We start from the raw sequence: 26,988 nt of genomic DNA, 5'->3' as shown, positions 1-26,988 counted from the left end.
TTGAAACTCTTGCTGAAGAGTTACAGAAAGCAAACTGCCAGAGAGGAACGAATGCACAAAACCAGTATGCCACCCCTTTATACACGAAGAGCAGTGTAACCCATCTGCCAGGGGTTGCTTGTGAGAGTGAAAAGGGTTCAACCATATGACATGCCTTTAAAACATTCCATCCCCAACAAGAATCCTTAAATTAGCCTGCCTTGAGATCCTCATCAGGCACCTCAGAGAGTAGATTACATTGGCTGGGCTGAGCAAAACCTTGTCCAACTCTACCTTTCAAATGCACTCTGTCAAGTTCTTGGGCGAAGAATTTATCTTCATGCAAGAATTCATTCATTCAAGCAGAAGGAGTAAACCACTTATTTAAAAGCAAAGCCAGGTGAACAAAAGAATCAAAAGCTCCTATATTGATTACCTTTACAAGCTGTTTTGACTTTAAAATCGACCAAACAAACTAAACCCTAAGAGCTACCACGCGTCTTACCAGCATTGCAATTAAACTGTGAGTTGACAATATTTGGTTTTATTAGCTCTGACATGGCTAAGTGAAGAAAATATTTGTTTTACCTACTCAAAAGGCCTTCCCCATTTACAAGAAAAAACGTGCAATGAATCTACCCTCTTCTTGGCTGAGTATTTCTATTTTCAAACTCTCAGTTAAGCTTCAATCAGTGGGCCCTACAATGATGTCTCTGGACCAGCTACCATCATGATTCACAACTGTGAGAGCAATTCAATAAGCATCTCTTTTATTCAGTGCCACAGGAACATTTCAAAACCTCTACAGTTCCAGAGGTGCCTGCACCAGGAGCCCTGCCATGTAAAGTCTGAGGACATTCACAAGCTACAGCACACATCTTCAGCCATTTACCACCAGTGGTCAGTGACCACTTGAAAATACTTTCATATTTCTTCCAGATAGTTTTACCAGAGGCCTAATGAAAATGAACTTGTTTGAGCAAATAGTCTGCGAAGGTGCCTTAAGTAATTGTTTTTTAGGCTGTGCTTATAATTTTCAGTTGTACAGGGTGCTTCCCAGTGACCTGCAAGCAGGGGCAGGTCTTAATCCTATTTCTGCTTGAATGAGCTCCTGAAAAGTGCAGTTTTTAGTGCCATCTAATGTCTGCCCAGACTGCATTACCTCCTGCTGATACAGTGTATCAGACTAATTTCATTTGATCATGGATTCTCCTGAACCTGTTGATCCACAGCAGCACTCCTGGTTCATTACCAGTTGCCTGCCCCATTACAGGAACTTCCCAGCTAAATCCTTCCCATCTCAGCTCATCTCAGCATCACCCTGCACCCTGGGGGTCCCCAAGTGCCAGTGTCCCCTGTGACTGCTGGCAAGTGGTGCAGAGGCAAAAGGTCAAAATGACCAATTGTGTTTTCTCAGACACTGAGGCCGGCAGTCAGCTCTAATGCTTTCTGGATCCAGCAGCTGACACTTGCCATGGCACCTAGGAGCTTCCAGGAGAGGGGCTGGGAGAGGCTCAGCTCTAGGCTGAGTGGGTGTGAGTGACTCCTTTGGGGGTCCAGGTGGCAGCAGCAAAATAATTCTGCTGCACTGTGGGAGGCTCTGGGGGAGGTCTCATAGCAATGGTCCATAGCAATGGCAGGAGAAGGTTGGGGGGTATTGACATGGCTGTGTGGTACCTGTTCCTTGATGGCTTGTGAGTGGCATAATCCATGAGACAACACTAAGGAGTGAACCTGGCATTCCCTCACCAGCCAGATTAGAAGCGACAGGAGAAAAGCCCACCTGGTACAGCCATCAAAGACAGTGGACCACAAATCCCTGGTCTCTGGCAAAAGGGAGAAATGGACTCAGGTATCCCCATCCTGGCAAATGGCAGGAAAAGCTGATGCCTATATCTTATATATGCTGAATTCAAACTGCCTGGAGGGGACTGCACAGGCACAGCAGTGTCCTTTCACTTGAGATTCCAAGTTCTTATTTCAGTATTCCTTTCTACCATAATGGATTTGCACTGCATTCTAATTGACCAAAACTAATAATTTTGTTATAAGTAAATTGCACTCTTAATTTTACTTAGCTATAACTGATAGAACACAAAGCTACAGAAATTAAACTACATCAAAAGGAAACAGCACTAAACACTGGTGTGAATATTAGACTGAACAATTGTGGCAACAGACCACTACCCCAGCCAACACTATTTATATAAATTAATATTTAGGGCCCAACCAAATCTAAAATAGTTTTTTAATGTGTGTTTTTGCCACATCCACCACTCTAAAATAGAATTTGGATTTCAGTTAAATGGACAAAAGCTGAGGCTGTCAGATGACACTCATTGCATGTATGTTGACAGAATATTTACTGTTGGATTACTGGTGGAGCTGAAGCCTGTACTTCTAATGTCCATTTTTCTACCATCATATCTCTTCCCTCTTGCCAGACCAACTGTTTTATTTAGTGTGTTGTAGAAAAGTCAGCTTATGGTGCAGATAAAAGACCAAGGGTGTTCATTGTGAAGGCCTAGAACTAGGTCATTCAGTTCCCCTTCCAGATTTAATCTTCTCTCTCTTTTGTACTAATGAATCTGCAATGGAGGTGGTTTTTTACATTCTTTGGGCATTGAAATGAAAGCTGTCAAGTGAAAATATGAGAAAAAGCTCTATTTAATGTTGGAGAGAAAACATCTGGAGGTCCCCGTTGTCATGCCAGGTTCTTTGTAGAGATTTTGCTTTTCTAAAGCAATTGTTCACTCACATTTTTCCAAGAGCTACATTTCAGGAGGGGAGCTGAAAATTATATCAGCCTCTCTCAATACATAACAGGGACCACATACTGCACCAGCAGCATTAATATGAGGGAATCCTCCCTTTGTGTCCATCCCTTCTGCAATCTCCCCCATTAGCCAGTAAATCAAAAACCATCTAGGGCTGTAAACTTTTACACTCACCAATGCCTGATATTATTCTCTTTGTGGCACAGCAGTGGTGACAAGGCACTATGGCTTTTACCTGGAAATAACCACATAATGGTAACTTCATCCACTTCAGCCACTGCTGAGTTTATCCTGTGGTAAAATGCCTCTGGTCTCCTCCAGGATTTTGCTTTTAAGGGCAGGGTAACCTCACAAGCACTTGTTTTCCCTGTGATTAAACATACCATTTTCAACAATGAAGCTAAAATCCCAGGTATGCAGTAACTTCCATGGCTAGGCATTCTCAGGAGAGCTAAAAAGTAGAGTAATGCTTTAATATTCAGACAGAGAACCCACTGAGAAGGAACCTGATTCTGTTATTAGCCTGACAGACCCAGGCAATATTTCTCTGAAAGCCTGGCTTGGCTATGGTAGGACTTCAGCCCAGGAGCTGAAGACTGAAAGCTGCAGGTCCATGCCATAACGTATTTTCTTTTCTCACTAACCAGCTCATGAGGTTAATATGAAGAGAGTTACTACTCCTCCTACATGCATGTAATTTCTCAGTTCATTAAACATTATTGCTAAACTACCAGTAGCTCTTCAATTACTCACCTCTGGCTTACAACTAAGTAAGAGTAGAAATAGACATTAAACATTTTATTCCAAGGAAATTTCATGCTCTGCAAGATTATTTCAGTTATTTGATTTCTTTGGTGGGGGTAGACAGAGAGACTGGGTTTGTCTGAATGAAGAATGAAGTATTTTGTTAATGCTGAAGAGAGGTGCATTTATTGGTTCAGCAAGCATTCATTTTGTTTCCAGAATTTGTATAATGGGCAGAGCTGACCAGCCCCTTCCCTCCCACCTTTTCCATCACCTTGCTCGATGCTCTCCCTCCAGCAATATGAAAATGTCAACACTACACCTTTTTTCCCCAACTCTGTGGCTCCTTAGGAGAGGTCTGCTGCAGACACGTGAGGCCATCCCTTTTCCTGAATCCATAAGTCTGAATTTCAAATCTTGGCACAGCATCAATGAACTGTCAGGAAGTCACTTTTGCTCTCTGTCTTTCCTGCTGTAAAGGAGCTGGAGGGACAGGATCAAGGTTTGAAAAAGAGAGCAAGGAGTCAGAGGAGCTGAAAAAGGTGACCAGATGAACATTGTATTTCAGCAGAAAAAATCCCCAATAACACTGCTGGTTTTGGTAAGAAGAGAGGACATTGGCAACATGCTAGGGAGGGATACTTGCTGATGGTAAAGAAAGGAGCGAAATCTTGGATATTTGATAAAATGCAAAGATGCCTTTAAAATCACTCTAGGCCCTGCCTATCTGGGTTATTAAATGTATCCAGTTTTACTTGTAAAAAGTATTTCCTCAAAAAGATGAACAATTTATGACTTTTAGATCTAACCTCCAGCAGAACTACATTGCATGCCTTCCAGAACAGTTACCAATCCCAGGAAACCTCAAATTTTCATCCAAACAACAGCCAGACCTAATTTCTTTTCTTAAAAAAGAGCTGATCAAGGAATTAATTTCCAGCTGGGTCTCAATCATCAACATTTATTTAAAAGCAATGCCACAAGTCCTCTGAACAACCCCTCTATTATGCTATACAAATCAGTCCAGTTCTTCAGTTGGGAGCAAACAGCTTTAGTGCTACCTTTTCCCTAGTTGTCAAAATTGTTGTATGACTGCCAATTTGGGGACAGAAATAACATTGATTTAGATCTGTGTTCCCAGCTGTGAATCCAAATCTGAAGCCTTTACTCTCTATTTTGCATTCAAAAGGAATTACTGTAAAATGATTTATGGATGGTGTCTTCCAGAATTCAATTGACAGACTCCAAAAGACCAATTGAGTCTGGTATCTATGTTTTCCAGCATTATAGCTTCTCCTAAAGACAGACTTCTTTTCAGGATACCTGTTCACCTGCTGTTCTCAGAGTCAGCCATGGGCTGGGTTCCATCATGCAGCTCCTGACCTCAGGAGAGCTGCAGAGCCCAGGCTACAGCTGGTCTCTCTGGTGGGAATCTCTATAACAAAGTTGAAACCAGCCAGATCTTACCCAGCAGGTAAGAGAACCACACTTTCAGTGCATGACCAAGCTCACCTCTTATAAAAAGCATTGAAGTATCTTTTTGTCTTTACCAAGGAGAAAGGAAGTTTACACAAAAATGTTTATATTGATAAAGTAACTGACAATGAGCCCACAGAACATTTAAAAGGGCACTACTTCAATTAAACCAACCCAAGACAATCTGTTTAAATGCAATTCCAAATGGTTTTATGATATCTAGACTGATGGGCTTGGTCTCTAAGTTTTATGAGGAGTTGTTGCTTGCAGCAGTTGCAATGCTCAAGTTATATTTAAAGTTTACATCTAGACCAGGAATGAAATCATTAAGGATTATGCTCTAATCTATCTGACCTGCAAACTATTTGGCTTGGGATTCTGTATCTTGTAATGAATATGTTCCAGAATATAATAACACATCTTCATATCCTTTCTTCCTAGGGAACCTTTCTGCTTCCCAAACAAACAAGCTGGTTCCACTCATTCAATTTCCTGAAAGGGAAAGCAGTGAGAGGATTAGGGAAACTTTGGGTCAAATAGAGAAATATATTTAGGTGCTTACAGTCCCACAGGAATTACTAGGCACTCAGGCACCTAAGAGACTCACTGGAGCCTGTTCTTAAGTAATATTGGTAGTTTCCAAAAGTGGTGCAGCAGCAGCTGGCTGGCCATGTGGGCTGCATCCATGCCTGGGTGCACACAGCCACCAGTGAAGTCAGTGGGAGGGGACTGACTCCAGAGTCAGGATTTTGTCTGTGCTTACTTTGTCATCTCTCAATTCACATTTGGAGGCAGCTAGGAATCATATGAGGCCTTTACCATCAAACCTGGTGGTTCTGAAATTCTGTTCCTACACCCACAAACGATGCTGACTGTTCAAGTCATTTGGAGAGGAGAAGGCACTATCTTGTAATGTTGCACAGCATCTACTACCATGGGGTCCTGGTCTAAGGGCAACTCCTAGTAATGTAATTAGCATGCTTACCCTTAGTAGAAGCAACTCATAATTTCTTTTCAGTGGTATGATCATTAGTAGAACTTCCTCAGTCACAAAATCATAGCCTGATTCCTGGCATTATCAATAGACCACCTTTTTTCTCTCTGAAGTAGCTCAGCCAGACTCTTCCTCACATGTACATCTTTGTGGGGAACAGCTAAACCTAAAGCTTTCTGTTCATGTGTTTTCATACAGAAAATTAGAAAACCCCTTTAGGCTTCATCTGAGCTCTGCACAAGTGAGAGGAGCCTCGGCTGCAGATGACTTTGTAGCACTTGGTTATATTTACATATCTGAGTTAGCCTGCCATGCCTATACAGTAAGGTATGTGGACTGGACCACCATGGATCACATAAGACCATCTGACTCTTAAATCTTTATCACATGTGATGTACTTAAATTAATGTGTATGAAGGTTAAATACTGCTGTGAAGCCACTCACCTGAAATGACCACTGTTCCTCATGACCACGCTGAATGCAGCTGGGACCAGTTTCTGTCTCAGTGGTGTGAGTTCAGTGCCAGTCTTCTGCTTTTGGCTGCTTTGTTCTCCTTTTCCTCTTTTCAAGTCATGGGCCTTAGCACTTTGTTCTAGAGACATCACTGCTCCTGCCCCAGGAACAATGAGGTGCTGCCTGCTGGCTGTGGCAGCTGTCATTATTTCACAGAACTAAGTGTCCATGGGATCACAGCATGCCATAGGCTACAGTTGCCAGATCTGAGAGTTAAAATGCAGAATGACCTGGCACACTCTACAAGCTTCAAAAGAAGGAGGCAATAAGGCATCTCAAAAAGTCCCCTTACTTCAGGGCTAATATTTCCATCAGCAGCTAGAACTTTCCACATAGCTATCCTTAACAGAACTAGTATACCAGAATACCAGGAAAAAAAAAAATCATTCAGTACTTTCTTATATTACAAGAAATGCTATGTATGTAAATTTATTTATGTGGAAGATTCCCCACAGAGTATCAGCAAGTCCCTCCACATGTGAGTTGAAGGTGTTAGGCTACATTTTGGATTAGAGCTTGTTCTGGACCTGAGATATTTATGCGTTCTGTTTATAGTTTGAGGTCTTACCAACGATGAGATCAGGCAGAGCCTTGGGCAGGAATGAGCCCTTACAGCTGCATGGTAGGACATTACTCTCATGGAATGTATCCTCAGTTCTGTGGGAATGGAACCACCCAAGTTACTCCAGCCGGTGCTGGTGAAAGGCCAATTTGTTTCCTTCCATTACTGAGCCTGGCTTTTGCTCCTGTACACCTCTGCAAAGACAGGGAACACATCCCTGCTTTAATCAGAAAGACAGACATTATTTTAGGAAAACAGGTTCCAATTACCAACACATTTCTCTGGAGCTGTGTCTTGGCACTGACTGCAATCACACACCCATGAACCAGGCTCTCACTCGACACAAGTCAACTCCAATCATACATAACTGGCTCCAGAGTTCCAGAAACTCTGGCCTCGTGGGCACAGCATATTTTCTAATCACATAATGTTGTAACTCATTGTATTGTAGCTGATTCTTTGCTCCTAATAATGATAAGAATAATGAAAAAGGTTAAAGTACAAAAGGAAGATTCAGTTTTGCAAAGCTCCCTTTATCTACCTGAATCCTGCTAAGGTCAAGAGAAAGTCTGCTTCTGACTCATAACGACATTTGAATCAAGTGCTGAATACACTTCACACTGTACAATTTCAGCTCAGGAAGGAATTTACTTCCTTAAAGATCATGTAGTGACAACTTTTATCCTTTCTTGGCAAAAATCCTAGGAGTATTCACCAAATCAGAGCATTTTTCTCTTCTATAAGAGTTTTAATAAAAGTCAGTTATAGTTTTGATCCTTTGGCTGTTAAAAACTGGTTTCAGCCTCCTTTCAAGAAAAAAAATTCCACTGTAATTCAAATGGCTGAGACCATTTGAGAATCCCACCTAATGGCCTGCTTCAAACTCTTACAGCTTGGGAAGGGAGCAGGTACCCAGACATTGTCCATACCCAGATCCACTCAAAGACCCTTATGGGACCAGCCAGCCTGGAGTGGCACTGGAGGGGTCCATCATGTAAAACCTCTGATTTCTAAAGGTTCTTTGAATTCTGCCATGTTTTTGAATGGCTTTGAATGGCTGGATCATCACAACTCTTTCCTGTAGACAGCTGGGTCTGGCACGTAGTCACTCTCATTGCCTCCATGCACATGAGTACCAAGCTCTTCACCTCATTCCACCAGACCCAAGACCACCCCTTCTCTCAGCCTGCAGAGAACTACGTGGAGAAGTAGTGACTGTTTAAGTCCCAAAAGCAGGTGATTCACCCCCCAGCACTGGCTTGCGATCTGAGGAGGGGCAGCACTAGTTGGTGGAAACTGTGGAGATGCACTAAGGCAGGTCTGCCTCTTTCTGGGACACTTTGCCATGAGGTGACCTTCACCTGTTATGAAGCCATAGCTGTTATTTCCTGACTCTTCCAGTAGATTTCTTCTCTCTGAAGTGGTGCACTGGGACCCTTCCTCACACCTCTTGCACATGGCTCTGTGGTGCTCCTGCACTGAGCTAGAAGTCATCCATGATGTGCAGCTGCTGTATGGAAGGGATAGATCTAAGAACAGATTTTCAGATCTTCTACCTCTCAAGCAGAGGTAATTTGAGGAACAGCTGCACACGGGTCATGCCTGCAGCCACCTGGGAATTCTACCAAATCTTGACTTCCACATTCCCCTATCTTACCTCTGCAGTCATTTCTCCTGGTTTCAGGGTCACTATTTTCAGCATATGCTGTCTTCTAGTGACATCTAGGGATAGAGACTGAAAATTGCAAGCTGGACACTTACATAGGTATTGTTTAAAACATATTTCAAACTGAAAAAATTTGCTTATTTGATAACCCAAAAGGCTTAAGGAACAATTGTAGTTAAGATTAAAAAAGAAAAGAATCTTGCATGTTTTGCAGGATTGAATTGATGCCCCAAGGCCCATTCCTCATGTGCATTAGCATTAATTTCACAAAGTGCCTACACAGACATGGCATTATTTGACATAACATTTTGCTCTGGTACAAAGAATACAAGCAAGATAAAGGTACATCAGTACTAATAACAAAACACATGAAAGGGAACATGTCATCAGGAGGACAAAAACACTTTGAGGGCAAAAGATCAAACAAGTTGCTTTGGTAGCTGGATCCATTATTTACTCATTGCTACCACTACTAAATTACTCATTACATTTATGTATCAGTCCCCTGATCACAGAGAGTCGCTGTGCTTGGTGATTCACCTACACAGGACTAAGATATGGGCCCTGATCTGGAGATCTTACCTGCAGGACAAGACAGAACCAAAGGATGGAGGCAGTACAGCAGAGGGAACAGTGGCTCAATCTACACTGCTTTGCAGCCTGGCTTCATGTTAGACTTCAGTTCACAGTGTTCAACAGCTTATCCCTGCAGGATCAAAGCAGAAGCAGCAGCAAGTCTTCCCACTGTGCCTTCATTTCTTTAGGGAGCACAGGAAGGCTTCCTCCAGAAAATAACCGAGGACAACCAAGCAGGATTAGACAGAAACCCACCATGTGCCTGCGTAATACATCACATGAAAGATGTAGAAATGTATAAGCTGACTCTTTCAAAACTTTGTGTGACTGTACACCTGCTCTACACCTGCTCTGGGTTTCCCCTGTAAATCTAGTCTTCCTAAGTATTCACAGCCAACCAACAGAAAGAATTCTGTGCTAATTCATGCCTGGACCTTTGCAGAACCTAAAAAAATACATCGCTTTCATGGCAGAAGGAAATGTAGAACGTATCATCAGAAGAAGGCATCGAGAGAAGTGTTTATACATGTATCAGAGGCCTGCATGTCCAAAACTAAAGTATTTAAATATGCTCACATGGACAAAAACAAGTGAAGAGAGTGGGAACAGAGGCAAGCTGCTGGTTTTCTAAGAACTTTTGGTCTGAGCAAATGAAGCTGTGCCACCTATCGTCCAAATTCAATGAACAGAAAAAATTCAGCTCAGAAGTAGAGGTCAAGCAAAACTTTGAAAAATAAAAAGTAAGTGGATGCTTTGCCAGTATGAGCACTACAAGACACAATCCTGAGAATATGATCTATTGAATGCTATTAAATCCAGGGACATTTCTCTTGATAAGTATATACAAAGTAACTGGAAAAAAGATCCATCACTTTGCCCCCAACAGCCACTTTGTCAGATCACTAAACCACTAGAGAAAGCACGAACCCTTTTGTTTCTGGTTTTGCCACCACTGTTGTTTCTATCCGACAGCAGTGCTGCTCAGCAGCCAGAGCTGGTGGCCTGTCCTGGGGCAGTCACAGGCAACTTCCAATTTCTTGGTACCCATCAGAGCAGCACCAGTTGCAGCAGGCTCCCCAAAAGATTCAACATGGGGACCTGGGAGAAAGTACTGCTTCAGGGCTGATTTAGGGAACTGAAATAAATGCAGCAGGAACTCATCTAGGTAGGAAATGCCTCTTAGGTGAATATAAGACAGGCATCAATTTTAAAAGCCTCATTGCAGAAATATAACAACTAACTCACACACTTAGAAGGTCCCTGCATTGTTTCTTTATGCTCAGTTGTTTAAGCTAAGCTTTCCTTTAAAGCACTCCTAAGGCCTTCCTCCTGAAAACATACCACAATTTGAATATTAGTAGCCTGAAATCAAATTGAGACAGTTAAGAAGATACTAGAAACTAATAGGAAACTAAAGATCACCTCCTATGATTTAGGTGAACGTGGCCTTGATGATTTGTGGTTTTATTTCTGTAATCTCGACAGCCAAGAAATGACAATTTTCCCTCCTCAGAGTGTACTGCCCTGAAGTCAGAATGCTGCTTTTATCAGACAGACAAAAAGTAATTAAATTACTGGAGGGACACAGTAATGTCCATTTCTGTGTGTGCAGGCCACATCCCATGACCAGAGTGCTCTGGTACTTTGAATTTACCACCAGAAACCCAGCTGTGTATCAGTCTGAACCACTAGGAGAAGTAGACAAGACTTGGAAATAGCACAGGTCCTTTTGCACAGTGTAAACACAAGGCAGCAGATGCTGCCACGTTCAGGCTTGGCTTCAGGTGGCAGCAGGCAGGGCTCTGCATTGCTCTGCTTGGAAGCAGGATGCAAACACCTCCTTCCCACAACCTCTCCAGAATGGATTTTTATCTTCCGTAGAGTTACCAATGCATGATCTAGTTTCAGGGTGATTCAAATCAGTACCGGAACTGACTTCTACTACCAGGACAAATGAAACAATTTGATGACCCCAAGAGATGTCTCTCCCCTCAGTGTCCCTGTAAACAGCTTATCACAAATGGCAGCCATGGGTGAAGACTCCAGGTGCAGCTACTTTCAAACAGAACCAAGTTCACAATATTTCTAATGAAGTAAGACCACTACTGGACATTCAGAAAGTTTCTCCATGCCACTGCAACAATCTTACTGAAAGGAAAGGCATTTAAGCACCGAAAATACACTTTGCTCAATACTGCATGTAAGGAAGTCATATGGAATACTCACGTAATTTAACTAATGTGTGGATTAATTTATAGGTTACCATTTACTAAAGGAGCCTGGACAGTGTTTTTGTTCTGTACCTTGAAATTCATCTCTAGATGTGCACTCTGAGTTGCAGGTGTAAGTCACAGACACAGTGTCAGATAGTGAACAAGTATCAGTGTGCAGGGCCATCTTTCCCTGTTGTGACCAAGTACAGGTGTGCTCACACTGACATCTGTTCAGTCTGTTTGCTGGGGTGTAGCCAGGAGCCATCCCATCACAGAAACTTCTCTGGTAGAGAGTAGCTAAAGGCTGCTTCCTCTATGACAGGGGCTGCCCTTCAATAGATCTTTCCAGCAGGATCCTTAGGAATAGACCATTTTAACCCTTCTTACCCCAGAATTACTGTCCAATTACACATCAATGCATTTATGTAATTTGCTGGGTCTACCTAAAAGGGCAACCCTTTATTTGTGGGAGAATCATTTAAACAGCCCCAGTACCATCCCTTCCCTGGGGTCAGCTGTCCTGTGACTGCCAAGGCTTGTCCAAGTGTACTGCAGGAACAGAGCTGTGCCCCTGTCTGATGGTGAGAGGGACTGCAAACACTGCTGACAGCTAAATCCTCTTAGTGAGGAGCAGGACCATTCCACTTGGAACCACATCTGCTGAATTCAGCTACTTGGAGAGCTGAGCCTGGATCATGTGTGGTGTGGGTTTTCTGATTTGGGGGGTTTTGATTTTTTTTTTTTTTTTTCTTGCATAATCTCAGGAAAGATGGGCTGTAAATGAAAATAAAGAGAATAATAAAAATAACCCCCTTATTTATTGTATACACAAGTCCTTTTAATCAGGCTCCAAATTCATTTCAGAAATGTGCTGTCACATTTCACAGATGCAAGATATTCTAAAAGAGCTGAAACCAAACTTGAGCACATTTCTGGCTTTATCCTAAAACACTGTGCATTTGCTTATTCAAGAAACTAGATGATCCTCTTCTACCCAAAGTTTTAGACCTCAAGCCAATCATCTTGTTTTAGAACCACAATATTCCAGGACAAGTCAGAGTATTTTTAAGTTGGTTAATACAGATTATGTTAGAAATTTAAGGGAGGAAATATAACATTTCTGTATGAAATCAAAGCTGATTTTACAAGAGGATCACACACATCTCTACTAAATTATATTACTTTTATCTTCCACCAAAAAAATATAATCGTCCTTAACAACAAAATAAAATTATATTTGTTTTAGAAAAGCATACATCAAATAACACTGGAACACTTTATTTTAAAAGACTTTGTTGTCTCAGGTCTGCAGCAATACTCCAATACAGGTTAAGACTTGTTCATTAAGAGATCAATGACAGGCACATAGCAAACTTGAAAAAAGGCAAGCCAAGTACAAATCCTCTTTTGAGATTATTTTTGTATTTTTAATCTAAATGGGAAACAGTAGGCATGAAACATCTTACAGCAAATACAAAACAACTATGCCATTTTTCCATTAATGATCTCATGAGCTTTTGATCTGGCAACTGGAAAACAACCTTCATGTGGCCATGCTCAGGAGACAGATTCCTGACTGAGTATGGATGTAGAAAGTAATAGCACTTAAATATACACAACCCTCTAAGCCCACTTCCATCTCACCAGTGGCAGCAGCACATTAGTTAGAGGAATGCTCAGTGACACCGATCAACACTGACAGATCCAAGGGACAGTAACTCCTACTGTGTCTCAGAGTCAGCTGTAAAAAACACCTCCCCCTGCTTTAACAGGCTAAATATCAATCCTGTATACATTTTCATATAGTGTGAGGAACTATTGACCACTTAAAGATGTAACACATGGATCCTGTACACTAGAGCTTTGCAGAAGGATTAAGGAATTAATTGCTGACTGAAACTCAAGGTACATCTGTCCTATACTGCAAAATTAGAGTGGTACAGCCTGTAAGAGTGCAGCACATCAGATAAAATTTAAAAATCCTACAAATAGGGTATGGCATTATAGTAGGGATATCTGATTACTGCCTAGCTGTAAATAACACATGCATCTTCAGGGCAATACCAACTATACATACCAACTATAAGCAGGATGGCAGTATAGGAAAAAATGAGGAGTTCTGCCTAATTGTTACTTCAAATATTTGAAACTTAAGCTTCAATGACTTTGCATTTTAGAGTTTTATAATGGCTTTAGATGTATTTAGAGCCTTAAATGTCAAACTTTCAAGGACATTTAACTAGGATTTTTAAATATACAGAGAGAGAGAAACAATAATGTTACAGAGGTCTTGCAGTCCAGGTATCTAAGTTAATGAAAACAAACTTCAGATACAAGCATATTTCCTAAGACAGTTTTTTTTACTAGTTCCCTCCTCCCCCTCCAAAGTTCTCCAAAACAAAATGTTATTCATTTAAGCTGTGCAAAAATAGAGTTCAGGAATAAAGGTTCAAGCAAAGCCACTGGAGCAATGAATAGCATGCACACATAGCCCAGGCATTCCTCTTTTCAGAGGTTACTCCACTCAAGAATTATCTGCCCATAGTTGTGCTCCTCATGCTCATCTCTGAGACACAGATTTAGTGGACCATAGGTGACAGTCAAGGGCCTGATAGCTCACACAGTAAGAGGAAGTAGGCATCTTACAGACTTAAATAACTAAATCTCATCATCTACAAACAAGAACTGCCAGCGGCATTTGGGAAGCAAGGGCTGCATTGCTCATAGCTGCATTAAGTAAATGTAGACTCAGAACAGACAAATTAGTGAATTCTTTTATGCAACACCTTACTCCAAGGTATTAGCTCAGAGTCAGCTAGAAAAGCCTAATAAAACTATGCACAAGGCTGTGAATTCAAAACAAGTTTCTACATCCAGTAACACCTTGAGATTAAGCCTAAGTATCACTAAGAAGGCAATCCTGATTGGAAGGTCTGAAGGACACAGACCTCACAACATTCCAGCAAAAAACACCGTTCTTTGCAGTCTGAGCTTGGCCAGCCTCAAGTCCTACTAGTGGACTTCAAAAGAGTTTTCTATCATAAACTCATTTTTACTGCCTTGGCAATTATGGGCCACATCCTTCAACATTTTTTAACTTATTTTTGAATAGATGAAAAGATTGAAACCTGCCTTCATTCTGGAAACAGATTTCTGTGACAGCACTTTAACAAGTTATTTTCCAAAGCCTTAATTTTCAGCATTTTTAAAACAGATATGTATTCCAAATAAGTTTAGCTTTGACAAAGAAGTTTCAGAATAAGATGACAAAACATGATATTGTCAAAGCATTTCATCTAGAACATACAAAGAGGTTTGGGCTTGTACCAAGGCTAATTACAGTCTTAGAAACACTGTTTCAGTTTAAAATACTCATTGACAAAAGTTTCTGCTTTCCTTCTAGAAAGGTCAAATGGTTTGTTGCCACAACAAATCTCACCTCTTTAAAACTTCAAATGTGTTACATCTTATTCCATCTCGTTATAATTTTGCCCTTCAAAGGTCAAAACACAAGCATCTCCACCTAAGCCACCTCCCAACTGCAAGGTTCCTTCTATTAGAAAGGATTTTTAAATGAGGAGGAAGAAAATAAAGGATTTTTCTTATTTATTCCAAGCAGAATGACTGTGGAGAAATGACTCAAGCTTAGGTAGTAAAAGTTAATGGAATGCCATCTGAAATGAAGACTGACTCAGTAACACGAGACCTGCAAGTCATTTGTTAATCTTCAATTCAAAGCCCACTAGATGTACTCGTGTAATACCAGTGAAATAGAAGATACTGCTTCTTTTTCCTCTTGAGCAGGAGAACAAGCTTTAAATGAGAACATCAGTTTTTCTGGTATGTGATAAAATGAAAATCACTAATTGCTATGTACCCCCAAAAGATTGATTACTTTAGCAGTTAAGAATCAGTACTAGGTAAACTTGCACTCGAATGACTTTATTCTGCTCATCTGCAAGACTTGCATAAGGTTTATTTTTGGATTTCCATTTGGTATGTGGGTATTTTATGCTTTGCATGAGGCATTTCCTCCTCCTGAATGTATTGCACCTTAACAGTATACCATCTTCTGGAACATCCTTTCTGTCGAACAGTTAAGATCTGTAACATCAGGCAGTTTTTGTGGAGATTGAGAGACTAGATTTTTACAAGTGGAATTGTCTAGACCAGACGGAGAAAGATATCGTCATATAATACTCCCCTAATTGTTGCTAGTGCCTTAAGGGTTCATTCCTGAACTCAAAAATCTAAAAAAAGAAAAAAAAAGTTCAAATAAGTTAAAATGGAAACATTTCTGTTTAGAAAGGCAAATATGAATAGGAAATAAAGTACAGGTACATGTGAGACTAAATAATAGAGTTTTCCCTAATTCTTTACTACTTAGGTAGTAAACAAATATTTTATCAATGTAATAATTTTTTTTCTGGCTAAGTTATTAGTAAGTCTTACAAGTAGAGATATGTCTCTTTGTTTTCTTCTTTCCAGAGAATATATGCTATCATATGAAGTTTTTTAAGCATTTCCCGCTATTGTTATGGTTTTGTAGCTCAGCCTGTTCTGAATTGTTTCAGAAAAAGTTTCCATGTCTACCTCAAAAGGAAGACAGTATCTGCTTGTTTCACCAAATGAATTAATTTAATTCTTCACAAGATATAGCCTACAAGCAGAATAGCAAATGCCTACAGCTAACTAAAACTAGCTTACAAGCATGGTGAAACAAACCTATTGTAACCTCCAGTAAAGCTGAAAGAATTGCCTTCTAGATAAGTAAACCAAATCAGCTTTCTGTAGTAATACCCAAACATGAATACAAAACCATCCATGTCAACCAGCAACCCTAGGAAAACTTTTCATAACAGGCAAGAGGTTAGTGTAGACCCTGTTCCCTTCCCTGCTCTTGCAGCTTGACACTACGAGCTCAGTCAAGCACATTGACTGTGTTCAATGCACAGTCATGGCAAAAGCCAACACAATGTCTTTTCCCCCTACTCAGTGACAGAGGAGATACAATATTCCATCCACTTCCTTCAAATGTTTTGGGACTTTTGCCCGAATGTTTCGCCCTGAGGAGCTCAGCTTATCTTACCCCTAACTTTGCTTCACACTAATATCTCATAGTCACTGCAATAAATTTCAGAGAAATTTACTTACACAGCAAACAATTGTTGTCTTATTATGCTGCTACTAAGGTACACCTATACTACAGGCATTAAAGCCCTAGTCTTACAGCAACAGGGTAAGATCACATCAAGCTAAACTACTGATTAATCAGCTAGTACTTAATCATGTAGATTTTCCAATTTCTTCAATCAGCAGTAAGCTACACTTGCCACAAAGCAGTTCAGCCATTCTTCAGCAAGGCTGCAGTGCTAGTTCAAAATTTAGGCTAAAGCATTTAAAATGTCCCAGGAATTATATGAATAAACTTTTATTTTTAAGCAACAACACACACTATTTGAATAAAACTCACACATTTCACTCAGGTGGAAAGTACTAAACTGAACAATCATCACTAATACATTTCCATTGGAAATGTGTTAAAGTTCACAAGGGTCTTCATTACCATCTTACTGAAGTTTTCTTATGTGTTTCTAGTCTACACACCACCTGTTTCATGCAGTCATGCAAATCAAATTGTAAATGTTGAGGTAATGGGGAAGTCCATTCACTGCAAAAATTCATTTTTCACAGAAGAGCCAGGATAGGTAAGACCAATACTGCAGGGATCTTCATAAGAGTACGGATATATTAGAAACCATGAACTTTCAGTTGTTCTTCCTTGACAATGCCAATCTAAAGGAGAGAAACAATGTATTTTAGTAAAGCTTACATATTTAGGCTATTACAGCGATATCAAGTTATCACAATCTTACACTTTGATTAAAGAAACTGCTATACAGTGTATACACCCAATGAAACATTTTTCTAGTTTACAGAATGTTTCTGGGACAAGCAGAACAATTGACTAAATAAAAAGAAAATCTTATCAGACATCTAATTTGTTCTGTAGTCCTAGGACTTATTCTTTGACACTATAACAGCCCTGCATCATCATTTGCATCAGAGCAAGCCTCTTTCCTCTGCAGTGTTTTGAGTCTCACAATTATGGTTTGCATTGAACACTTGATTTTACAAGCACAGAGCTCAAGTTGCACTGCCAGAGAACAAGTGGTGTGTTGTAACAGTGCAAAGGCACTCTAGAGTACTTTGATTTGTACCAGAGGCTTACTCTCAAACTGCAAGTGTCATTTTACTTTCTGGCTGAAAATACAAAAGAACTACAGTGGCAATCTTTAGCTGGTTAATTAGCATCAGTACCACCTGTCACCCTACTGCTTCCAGAGAGGTTTAGATATTTATCTGCAGTCCCTCACCTCCAAGAGGAATTGGCAAATGTTCTTCCTCTGGTCACCTTGCAGTTGGATAACTTCACCGTATTCAGGATGCTCAATCACAGTACCATTACAAGCAAATTTCTAAGAGAGAAACATCCATATTATAAGACGTCTGATATATGTTGTGATTTTGCTTAGTCAGTCTTTTCAGAGGAACTTTGTCTTAGAAGCTGCTTACTATTTTGATGCCAAGCCAGGCAAAGGTTAAATCAATTTTACTGGCTCTGAGAGCAAATGGAATATATCTGCTGATACATACATACACAAACTAAACTGCTGATGGTAAATTCAGGCAATGACAGAATTAGCTACTGTGCAGAAGGAAATGGCCAACAGTCATTGCAAGAGTGAAAAACAAAGTCATAAGATACAGCCTTTCAACTCTACACTATTTTAAAATAAGTATTTTTATCCTGGCAAAACTAAAGGCCTCTATTTAGAGCAACGACCCAGCTGTCGCAGGAATAAAAACCAGCTCTACTTTAAACTGATTTTATTCTTTATATCAGCAAAGCCATAGATCTGTGAAATTCAAAAGAAACATTCAGAATATATTTTATTTACTTCTTTTTAAGATACAATGTTTAACTTTTTAGCAAAATCAATGTCACTGGACACTGATAGGTGTTTTGAGAAAGGGAAAGGACTCAAATGTGGAAGTGGTGTGCACCGGAAAGAATGAAGTGAAATAAATATTTTGTTACTTAGTATTAAAAGCTATCTTACTCCTTTATAAATATTCATTATCAAATCAGCAACTTTACCTTTTTGAAAGCTTTCACAAGTTTCTTCTTGTCATAATCATCTGCAATGCCCTGAACAGTTGTTAGTGTCTTTCTTCCGTTTCGTTGCTGGATCCTTATATGAATGTAATCCTCAGTCCCTGCCGGGAGTAAGTCGTCACCCTTTGTTGCATCAGCAAAGGGATCTGCAGGAGGAAAAAGATCCATGTAATTCCCACAAGGAAAACACCCAAGTTCAAAACTAAGGAGCAAGATTCTCACTTCACGGAAAATTATTATTGTATTCAGGGTGTCATCTTGATGTTTAATCCCTTTTTAAAAACTGTTAAAACCAAAGTGCTTTTTCTACAGCTGTATTAAGTGTCATTACACTAGGCACTCAGGACAGCCCTCTCAACTACCACACACGGTTTCTTCCATGCCTTCCCAGGTATGAAAGATTTTTTGCTACAGTATCAGTTTGCTTCATTGTTTCTTGCAAACTGTAAATCCTGAACCTGAAAACGTGGTTCTGAGAGAACATCAAATGCACATAAGTTTTAGACAGCCACATACATTTAAAGTGAAATAAAGCAACTGGATCTCTTAACAGATCAACTGATAAGAACAGAGAAATAGAAAAGAACAGACACTTCCTTACAGGTCCAGAACAGAAGTCTTACACTGAGGTAACTACCACACTTCCAGCATGTTAAGCCATGGATTTAACTCTTGGCTACTAATAGAAATAAAAGAGACATAACACTCTAACAGATGTCAGAGGCTGCCTGCAAACCACTACTCCTCCAGTCAGCAGCTTTAGTCAAGAAATGTAACAAAATGAATTTAGGCTTAGACTAAAGAAAGGTCAGTTCTCAAATTCTTCCAAGCTTAGCATTTATCTAGCACAGATAAAACAGAAAAGCATTTAGAAAGAAGGGGGCTTCTGGGTTAACACTTCTTATACTCTGTAGTTCATAAAAACGTATTTAACACTCTATCAAGAAATTTTACAGCTCTATAAGTCTCCTAATCAGTAGCTCCAAATAAACCTTGAAGCATGAAGTACTTTATTACTTTTCAAGAATAATCACAAGTAATTTTTTGTACTAATCGGAACGATATTTAAGAGCCCATGTAGGTTCAATAGCCACACAAGCTACAATTTCCCAAACTTCCATTCAAAACTCAGCTCTAAAAACACTGGTCAAGTTTTGCCATCCACAAGAAAGAAATGCCCAAAATGAGTAAAACTTCAGCAGAAACACAAAAAGTAGTTCAGCTGCAGATCCTTGTAGAAACAAGAACGACATGAGCATTAACGGCACTGAAAGCATAATGAGGATTCAAGCACCACATGAAACAAGTACAGCACTGGGAATCTTGACTACATCAACTTACACTATGGAATTTGTTAAACCATGCTGAATTTTACTGTCTCCCACAGCTTGTGGCTCAAACACTAATAGAAAATCTTAGTCAAAAAAAGTGAAAGAAAAAGAGGACTTGGGCATGAGGATCACTTAGCAGAGTTTCGGACTCTAGGTTAAAGGACTGCAGATAAGCCAAAATAGCTTGGCAGAGTTTAGGGCTCTAGGCTGGAAATAAGCCAGCACTCTAGGTGTCAACACTGGATCCCTTCAAACAAATCCTCTGGGCGGCACCTTCCTTAAGCACAGGGTGAGCTCCCAAATCATAACTGAATGTAACCTTCTCACATGGCTTATACGTGCTGAAGATCACAGTCCAAACTGTGACCAAAAGCCTGAGACTATTGTATAAAGTGCTAACTTGCTCACTTCTGCTGCTTACAGATAAGACAGGAGGAGAACGCTGGCTCGGCACGGTTAAACTTCCCTGCTGATAAGAGCGAAATGAACTGCCATCTGCGTAGCACACTCTATAGAAACAATAACCTTTGCAGGGCTTGTGTAGCATTTTTGGACATTGCTGAGGATAAGCTGCGGCAGCAAACCAACTGTAACTGATGAAATTATCTCCTCAGCAGAGGATACGAGCCCTTGATGATACGGGGTGTCAGAGCTGAGAATATGGCAGCACCTCCTTCGGGAGCAGCGAGGGGCTGAGCCTCCCGCCGAGGTCTCGCCGCACACACTGAGCACGTCCCGAGGCCGGCGAAGCGGGAGGACAAGGACGAGCCGCCGGCGCTGCCTCACGGAACACCGCGGCGACACCGCTCAATGTCACGGCGGGGGCGGGGGGCCCGCGGCGCTCGGGAAGGCGGAGGCAGGACGGCGGGGCTAGGGGCAGGACGAGGGGGCCAGGGGCGATGGGTGGGTTTGCCGAGAGGGTGGCTGCGGGGGTGGCGGGGTGCCGGCGGCTCTTACCGAAGGATTGGAGGTTCTGGATCGAGGACATGCGACTCTGCGGCGAGAGGCTGGAGCTGCGGGGAAGCGAGTCCGCTCGGGTCACGTCTCCGGCTCCGCAATGCCACGCGGGGGCGGGGAGCGAGAGGGAGCGAGGGAGGGGTAACAAAAGCAGAGGGACGCGGGGAGTGAACCCGAGCCGGACAGCGAGAGCGAAAGGAAGCAATACGAAGGAGAGGACGGGCTAAAGGGAAATAAAACGTGAAGGGAGGGAGGGACCCCCCGCCCCTCGCCCGCACCGCCCCACGGCACCGCCAACGGGCTCCGCCCGCCGCGCGCCGCACAAAATGGCGTCCCGCGCGTGACGGCCCCTCCGCAGCCCGGTGCACAGAATCACGGAGTGAGTTCGTTTGGAAAAGACCTCCGAGGTCATCGAGTCCAGCCCGTGACCGAGCATTAGCATGGCAGCCAGACCGTGTCACTGAGTGCCCCATCCAGGCGGTGACTCCACCACCTCCCTGGGCAGCCCATTCCAATGTATAATCACCCTTTCTATGAAGAAATTCCTTCTGATGTTCAACCTGAACCTCCCCTGCTGCAGGCTGAGGCTACATCCTCTTGTCCTGTAGCTGGTTCCCTGGGAGAAGAGACTGAGCCCTACCTGGCTACACCCTCCTTTCAGATAGCTGTAGAGAGCGATAAGGTCACCCCTGAGCCTCCTCTTTCCAGGCTAAACACCTCCAGCTCCCTCAGCTGCTCCTCATATGGCTTGTGTGCAAAACCTTTTACCAGCTTCATTGCCATTCTCTGGACCTGCTCCAACACCCCAATGCCCTTTCTTGTAACTATGTTTTTCCCCTCAGTGGATCCCCAACAGCAGTGCTGGCGTGTTGCTGGAGCCCTGTGTTCTCCATGCTGCTGGCCCTCAGGGACCTCTATGCCCCAGCAAGGGTGACTCCCATGGAGGCCCTTCCATACTCACATCCCTTTGGCTTGGGTACTTTTCCAGCTGATCTGAAATTGGGAGAGCACTTCCTCCTTCCCCATTAAAATATGTTGGAAACCCCACTCCCTCGGGCCACCCTCACTGGACAAAATGCTGCTTTAAATGTTGAATGTGGTGAGGGAGGCAGTCAACACCCCACAGACCGCCTGTATCTCCACTTTGGGCATAACTTGGAGACACAAGAAGTTCCAACTCAGCATGAGGAAGAACTTTACATTGACAGAGGCAGAGCACTGGAACAAGCTGCTTAGGGTGATCATGGAGGCTCTGCCTCTGGAGATATTCCAAACCCAAATGGACATGTTCCTGTGTCACCTGCTTGAGGTCAGAATGCCTTGGCAGGGGGTTGGACCAGGTGATCTCAAGAGTCCAGTCCAACCTTTACTATCCTGTGATTCTGAGAACTTTGCACCCTTTCAGGTGGGTGCAGCTGCTGTTCTCAATTCCCAAAAGCCATGGATGGCTGGCATGCGGCCTCACAGGACTCCTGTGTGACAGCCACTCACTGTCCATCACAGCATATCAGCATTGTAGGGGCTGCAATGGGAAAAGTTTGCTTTTAAAATGGTGTGCAGGTGTTACAAAACTTGCTAGTCCTTATGAGATGATTAACAGCTTTGCAGATGTACAATAAGCTAATTCCTCTGGCAGAAGTGGCAGAACCTGTATTTCTCTTTTATTTTTTTCCATTTTTGGCTGTTACGCTAAGCTTCAGTCCTTTTATATGAATGGGATATTTCTTTTCTGGAAGTCAGCACTGCAGTCTGGATCAGCACTGCAGTAGTTTTATGAATGCTAGTGTGCAATGGTCTAAGAAAGTTTCTAGTGCTGGCACTTTGCAAGGAAGTCCTTGCACTTTCCACGGGGAAAGCAAGCCCATTGGCCACGGCACAAAACTTCTGCTTACCCTTTGCTACCATCATTGATTAAACCTTTCACTGCACTATGGGCTGTAGAGGGATGTTGTTTAACTCATTCCCAAGCAGCTGTGAAAGGCACTATTGGGGCAGTAATGAGAGGATGGGGCAAGAGCTTCAGGCCACAATTTGGACAATGTCTGTGGATTAAAGATGCAGAGCTAAACACTGAGAAACCTTCCGGGAAGGTTGAGGAAGCTCAGGACACCCATCCTCAGGGACATGACTCCAGGATATCAATAGGACCTCTCTCAGAAAACTTATATTACTACTAACGTGAAGGAATTTTGGCTCTGATATATTTTTGTTAATCCTATGTCTCTCTGCAAGATTTTGTTGTATCTTTTGCTCTCCCATCGTCATCCCATGAAAATTTTTTTCCGGTGGCAAAGCAGGTCCATCACCCTTTTTTTTTCTCCCAGCCACTGTTTTTGTTACCTTGGCTGTGCCAGTACCAGTGTCAGTGGGGCACTAGGATGAGCCAGATCAGCAAACTGATTTGAGTTTAAAAATAAACTCAAATGTTAAAGCCTCAGATCCACTCCACTTGCATAATCCTACAACAGTTGTAGGAGACAACTGAAGAGGATAAGGCTGGCCATGGATCTTCAGACACAAACCCCATGTCTGAGTTTGCAGGTTTATATACCAGTCATTGTGTCAATTCTTCTGCTTACTCTGAATCTTCATGCATTTAAAATAGTTTTACACTTCTAATTCTCACTGCATGGTTAATCCAGTCCTATGGGCTCCTTGGGCATCTGTGGAATTTATCCTACAGTTTACAGACAAATGAGATTGGATGTCAGGGAAGTAAAAAAGCTCCTTTTATAAGCCAAAAAGATGTGACTTTGTTATGCTTAAATTGAAACAACAATGAATAGCTCTGGCAACTGTAGAGGGAATGGAAACAACCCCCAGCTGCACAGCTTGGCATGCACTGTGCAGAAATTAAAATAAAGGTGGTGGCCAACACCATCATTGTTCTCTTGGCATCCTTCCACAATGTCCATGTGAATTGGTGGGGCCTCTGTGGGGCTGTGTCAATGCAAAGAGCTTTCCCTTTGCTGTCCTCCTCAGAGGGAGCTGCAGGTCTCGATGTCACATCCGTTACTAAGGTCTGACACAAATCCTGTCTGTGCCAGCACATTGCACCAAACTTTGGTGTCTGTGCACAGAGGCAGGTGGCATCCTGGTGGAGATATGTTGCTCCTGCTATTGCCCCTCAGCAGGACAGTTGTCCTGAGGTACTTTGACCTGAATCCTTCCCATTGCTCTTGAGCAAGTCACTTGTGGCAATAGACCTGTGAAAGTCCTGGTTGTGAGGGGCTTCCAGTCACACCAGACTGGAGAAAGGTGGGCAAAGCAGATATAGACCTGCAGCAACCAAAAGAGGTAGAAGCAATTAAAATAGGTTTAAAATCTAAGTGAAGGTAAGAGGTGTTGCTTAACTGTTAAATTTCAGATTTTGAAAACTTAAATTTCAGATTTCAAAACCTGTTCAATTTCAGATCATCCTAGAGCCGATGCTGGAGTTGATCTCATTCACTAATATTAGACATCAGGGTTGAAGCAATATTTTGGGAATGAGACTCTTGTCTTTCCATGACTAATGTATAACCTGCCAACTACAGTGCCAGAAAAGAACTTCATCTCTAATTAACTTGATCACAGCTTCAAGCTATTTAAATGTAATAGTTGCAAGACCTGGTTATGAAAAGCAATTAGAGATCCCTTTGCTTGCCTTTTGCTGTATTTCAGTTAATCTGTCAAGCTGTATGTGAATCATTACAGGTTATTTATGACTGGATAAGCCTCAGGGATTAAAACCAGGGGCTTACTGACATACAGATGATAAATGTGACATACTGAAGCCATAAAGTACACTTTTGTAAAACATGTCACCCTAGTGCAGAACCTCACCTTAACTGGGTATTCTCAGAAGCACTTGAGATGCTCTTGAGCAGCAATGGGTAACCCAGACCAGTGGGAGAAACTTTGTTCTTCCAGAGGATTGCTGTGTTGGAAAAATTGGCTGGAAATGGCACAATAAAGCCTTGCATTGGGCAAAAAAGTCAGCCGTGCAGCAGGGCTAAACCTGTGATTTAGTTTAGGACTCTGTACGACATCTGTCTTTGGTTGTGTGCATGTAAAAGGCCACCCTTGTCTGCACCTGCCCCTCTGTAATAACCAGAATGAACAACATTATTTTTCACTTCCTACAGACACAGTTCTAATACAGATTACTATTATTTTCAGGTGCAGCACACCAATATTTTGAGTTTTATACCTTAGGAGCTTTTACAAAGCCAAAATTGAATTTAATTAGGGCTTGCTCCGGTAGGCAGATCTCCCGTACGCGGCCCTGCAGCCTGCCTTACCAGAAATATCAGACTTGCATGCTGACCTGTCCTCTGCAATGGCCTGGAAACCCAATTACTGCTTGAAGCACATGGTGTTCAAAGAGCAGTTTAAGTTGCCTGACAAAGCGACTGTGCATGAAACATGCAAATGGCATGTAGCAGCACTAATTTCCATCCTGCATACCAGCAGTGCAACTGGTCTATACACAAATGCTGCTCCACTCCTGTGCCAGAAGCTGGCATATGCTGGCCTAATGTTGGCATTCTGAAAATAATATCAAAGTGCTGGATCCCTGAGAGATATACAAAAATATTTCCAACCTTAATTCTTCTTCTTCAACTTTAATCTTCCCAGCTTTCACTACACAATTCTACCTACAATATCCAGCTCCATTTGGAATCTGCACATCCCAAACCTCTGTGCAGAAGGCTGCCCAGTAGCTTTCTATCAGGGAAGAAGAATAGCAAAAGTGCCAGAAGAAATCTTCCCTCTTCCATCAACACAATAGTTTTGAAAGTGACTGTAACCATGCCAAGCTTGACTTGTATTTTTCCATCCAAGCTCTAGCTCTGGTGCAAAGCCTCCACAGTGTGCTAAGGAAGGGTTTGTGGCTGAAGTCCTGAGATGCAGCCTATGCTTGAGCTGCCCAGCTGATAACAAGTTGTCCCAATAAGCATGTGCTACCTGGGAGACTGGGCTAACTGGATATTGTGCTGATGAGAAACACCTGGATATCCAGCCTAACTCAAGGGAGCCAGGGTTACGTGTAGTTTGGCTGAGCTTGTGTATATGGTCAGATTTCAAGATGCATATGTTTTCATTAGAAACATGGGGGGTTCATTCCCTGCTTAATAATGATTACAAACAAGATGATAAGTTTGTCCTTAACCACTAGATGGTCCTCTTTCTCAAATTAAAAAAAAAAAAAAGTAGCTCCAAAATAAAGGCAGTCCTGGCTTTTCTCTGAACCTGAATGTTAGTAGAGAACAGTTTCTTTGTAAAGGTAATTGTTATTAGATGTTATTCATCTAGTTGACTAAACTGACATGGTTTTCTGAATAGGTTTGAATACAACTTTTCATAAGCCCTCCAAACTCATTTAGTGCAACTGGACCTCCACCCCACTACAGAAGGGTGGGCAGATTCTTAGGTCAGACAGTAGTTCAAGGCACTTGCAAACTTTTCCCAGACTGATATGTGAAACAATGAGTGGTGAGCTGGGGGGAAAAAAAGTTGCTGTTTCTCCATCCAACTGCATCAAATGTCTTTGCTTTTGTGGTCTTTCACCTCTGTTTGTAGAAGGCTCTGACCAGCAAAAGAATTACAGAAAAAAAGGAGATTTGTATTAGTTCTTTGAGAAAACTAAATGCGAGGATTTGTCATCAAAACTGTAGTTCACTGTTGGCCTCTGGTCTGGAGTTGTCTTGTCAAAGAATATTTCTCTGCATCAGGCTAGTTGGACCCTCTTGGGCCACTCCAGCCTCCAGGCAGCACCTTCCTATCATCTGTTCCTGCTCATAACTTATGCAGTAATTTTATGTGCAGGAGTCTTTAATTGTGTGTGAGGCAGAACTTGAGTTCTTCTCCAGGATCTTCTACAAAGAAGACAGCATGTGGCCAGCCTCTCCCTCAGAAACAGGAAAAGACTGGAAGTTTTAACATACAAACCTCTGCACTTTTACTGCAGACCAAGCTGTCCTCTAGATAATCTTTCTGGTTTGGTCTTTTACAACCCTGGTTCCCCTGACAGCTC

The 26,988-nt window shown here is 42.0% G+C and overlaps 1 protein-coding gene across 3 annotated transcripts; it reads right to left on the bottom strand.

The window, feature by feature from the left end:
* Positions 1-12,758: 12,758 nt before the first annotated feature.
* On the bottom strand, positions 12,759-21,274 carry EIF1B (eukaryotic translation initiation factor 1B). 3 transcript variants are annotated; one of them, XM_053978541.1, is made up of 5 exons: positions 20,970-21,274; positions 18,664-18,827; positions 17,879-17,980; positions 17,068-17,297; positions 12,759-15,751 (listed from the first exon to the last, which is right to left on the bottom strand). In XM_053978541.1, exons 1-4 carry the CDS (start codon positions 20,998-21,000, stop codon positions 17,253-17,255), a joined length of 342 nt encoding a protein of 113 aa, XP_053834516.1. In that variant the 5' UTR covers positions 21,001-21,274; the 3' UTR covers positions 12,759-15,751; positions 17,068-17,252. The 3 variants fall into 3 exon arrangements, with proteins under 3 accessions (XP_053834516.1, XP_053834520.1, XP_053834506.1); XM_053978545.1 differs by having other exon boundaries at positions 17,109-17,297; XM_053978531.1 differs by having other exon boundaries at positions 17,112-17,297.
* Between the last annotated feature and the right edge of the window lie 5,714 nt (positions 21,275-26,988).

Source organism: Vidua macroura, chromosome 1 (genome assembly GCF_024509145.1).
Source record: "Vidua macroura isolate BioBank_ID:100142 chromosome 1, ASM2450914v1, whole genome shotgun sequence".
Classification (NCBI taxonomy): domain Eukaryota; kingdom Metazoa; phylum Chordata; class Aves; order Passeriformes; family Viduidae; genus Vidua; species Vidua macroura.
The sequence above is the reverse complement of the archived record's forward strand: the minus strand, read 5'-3'. Positions and strand labels throughout refer to the sequence as shown.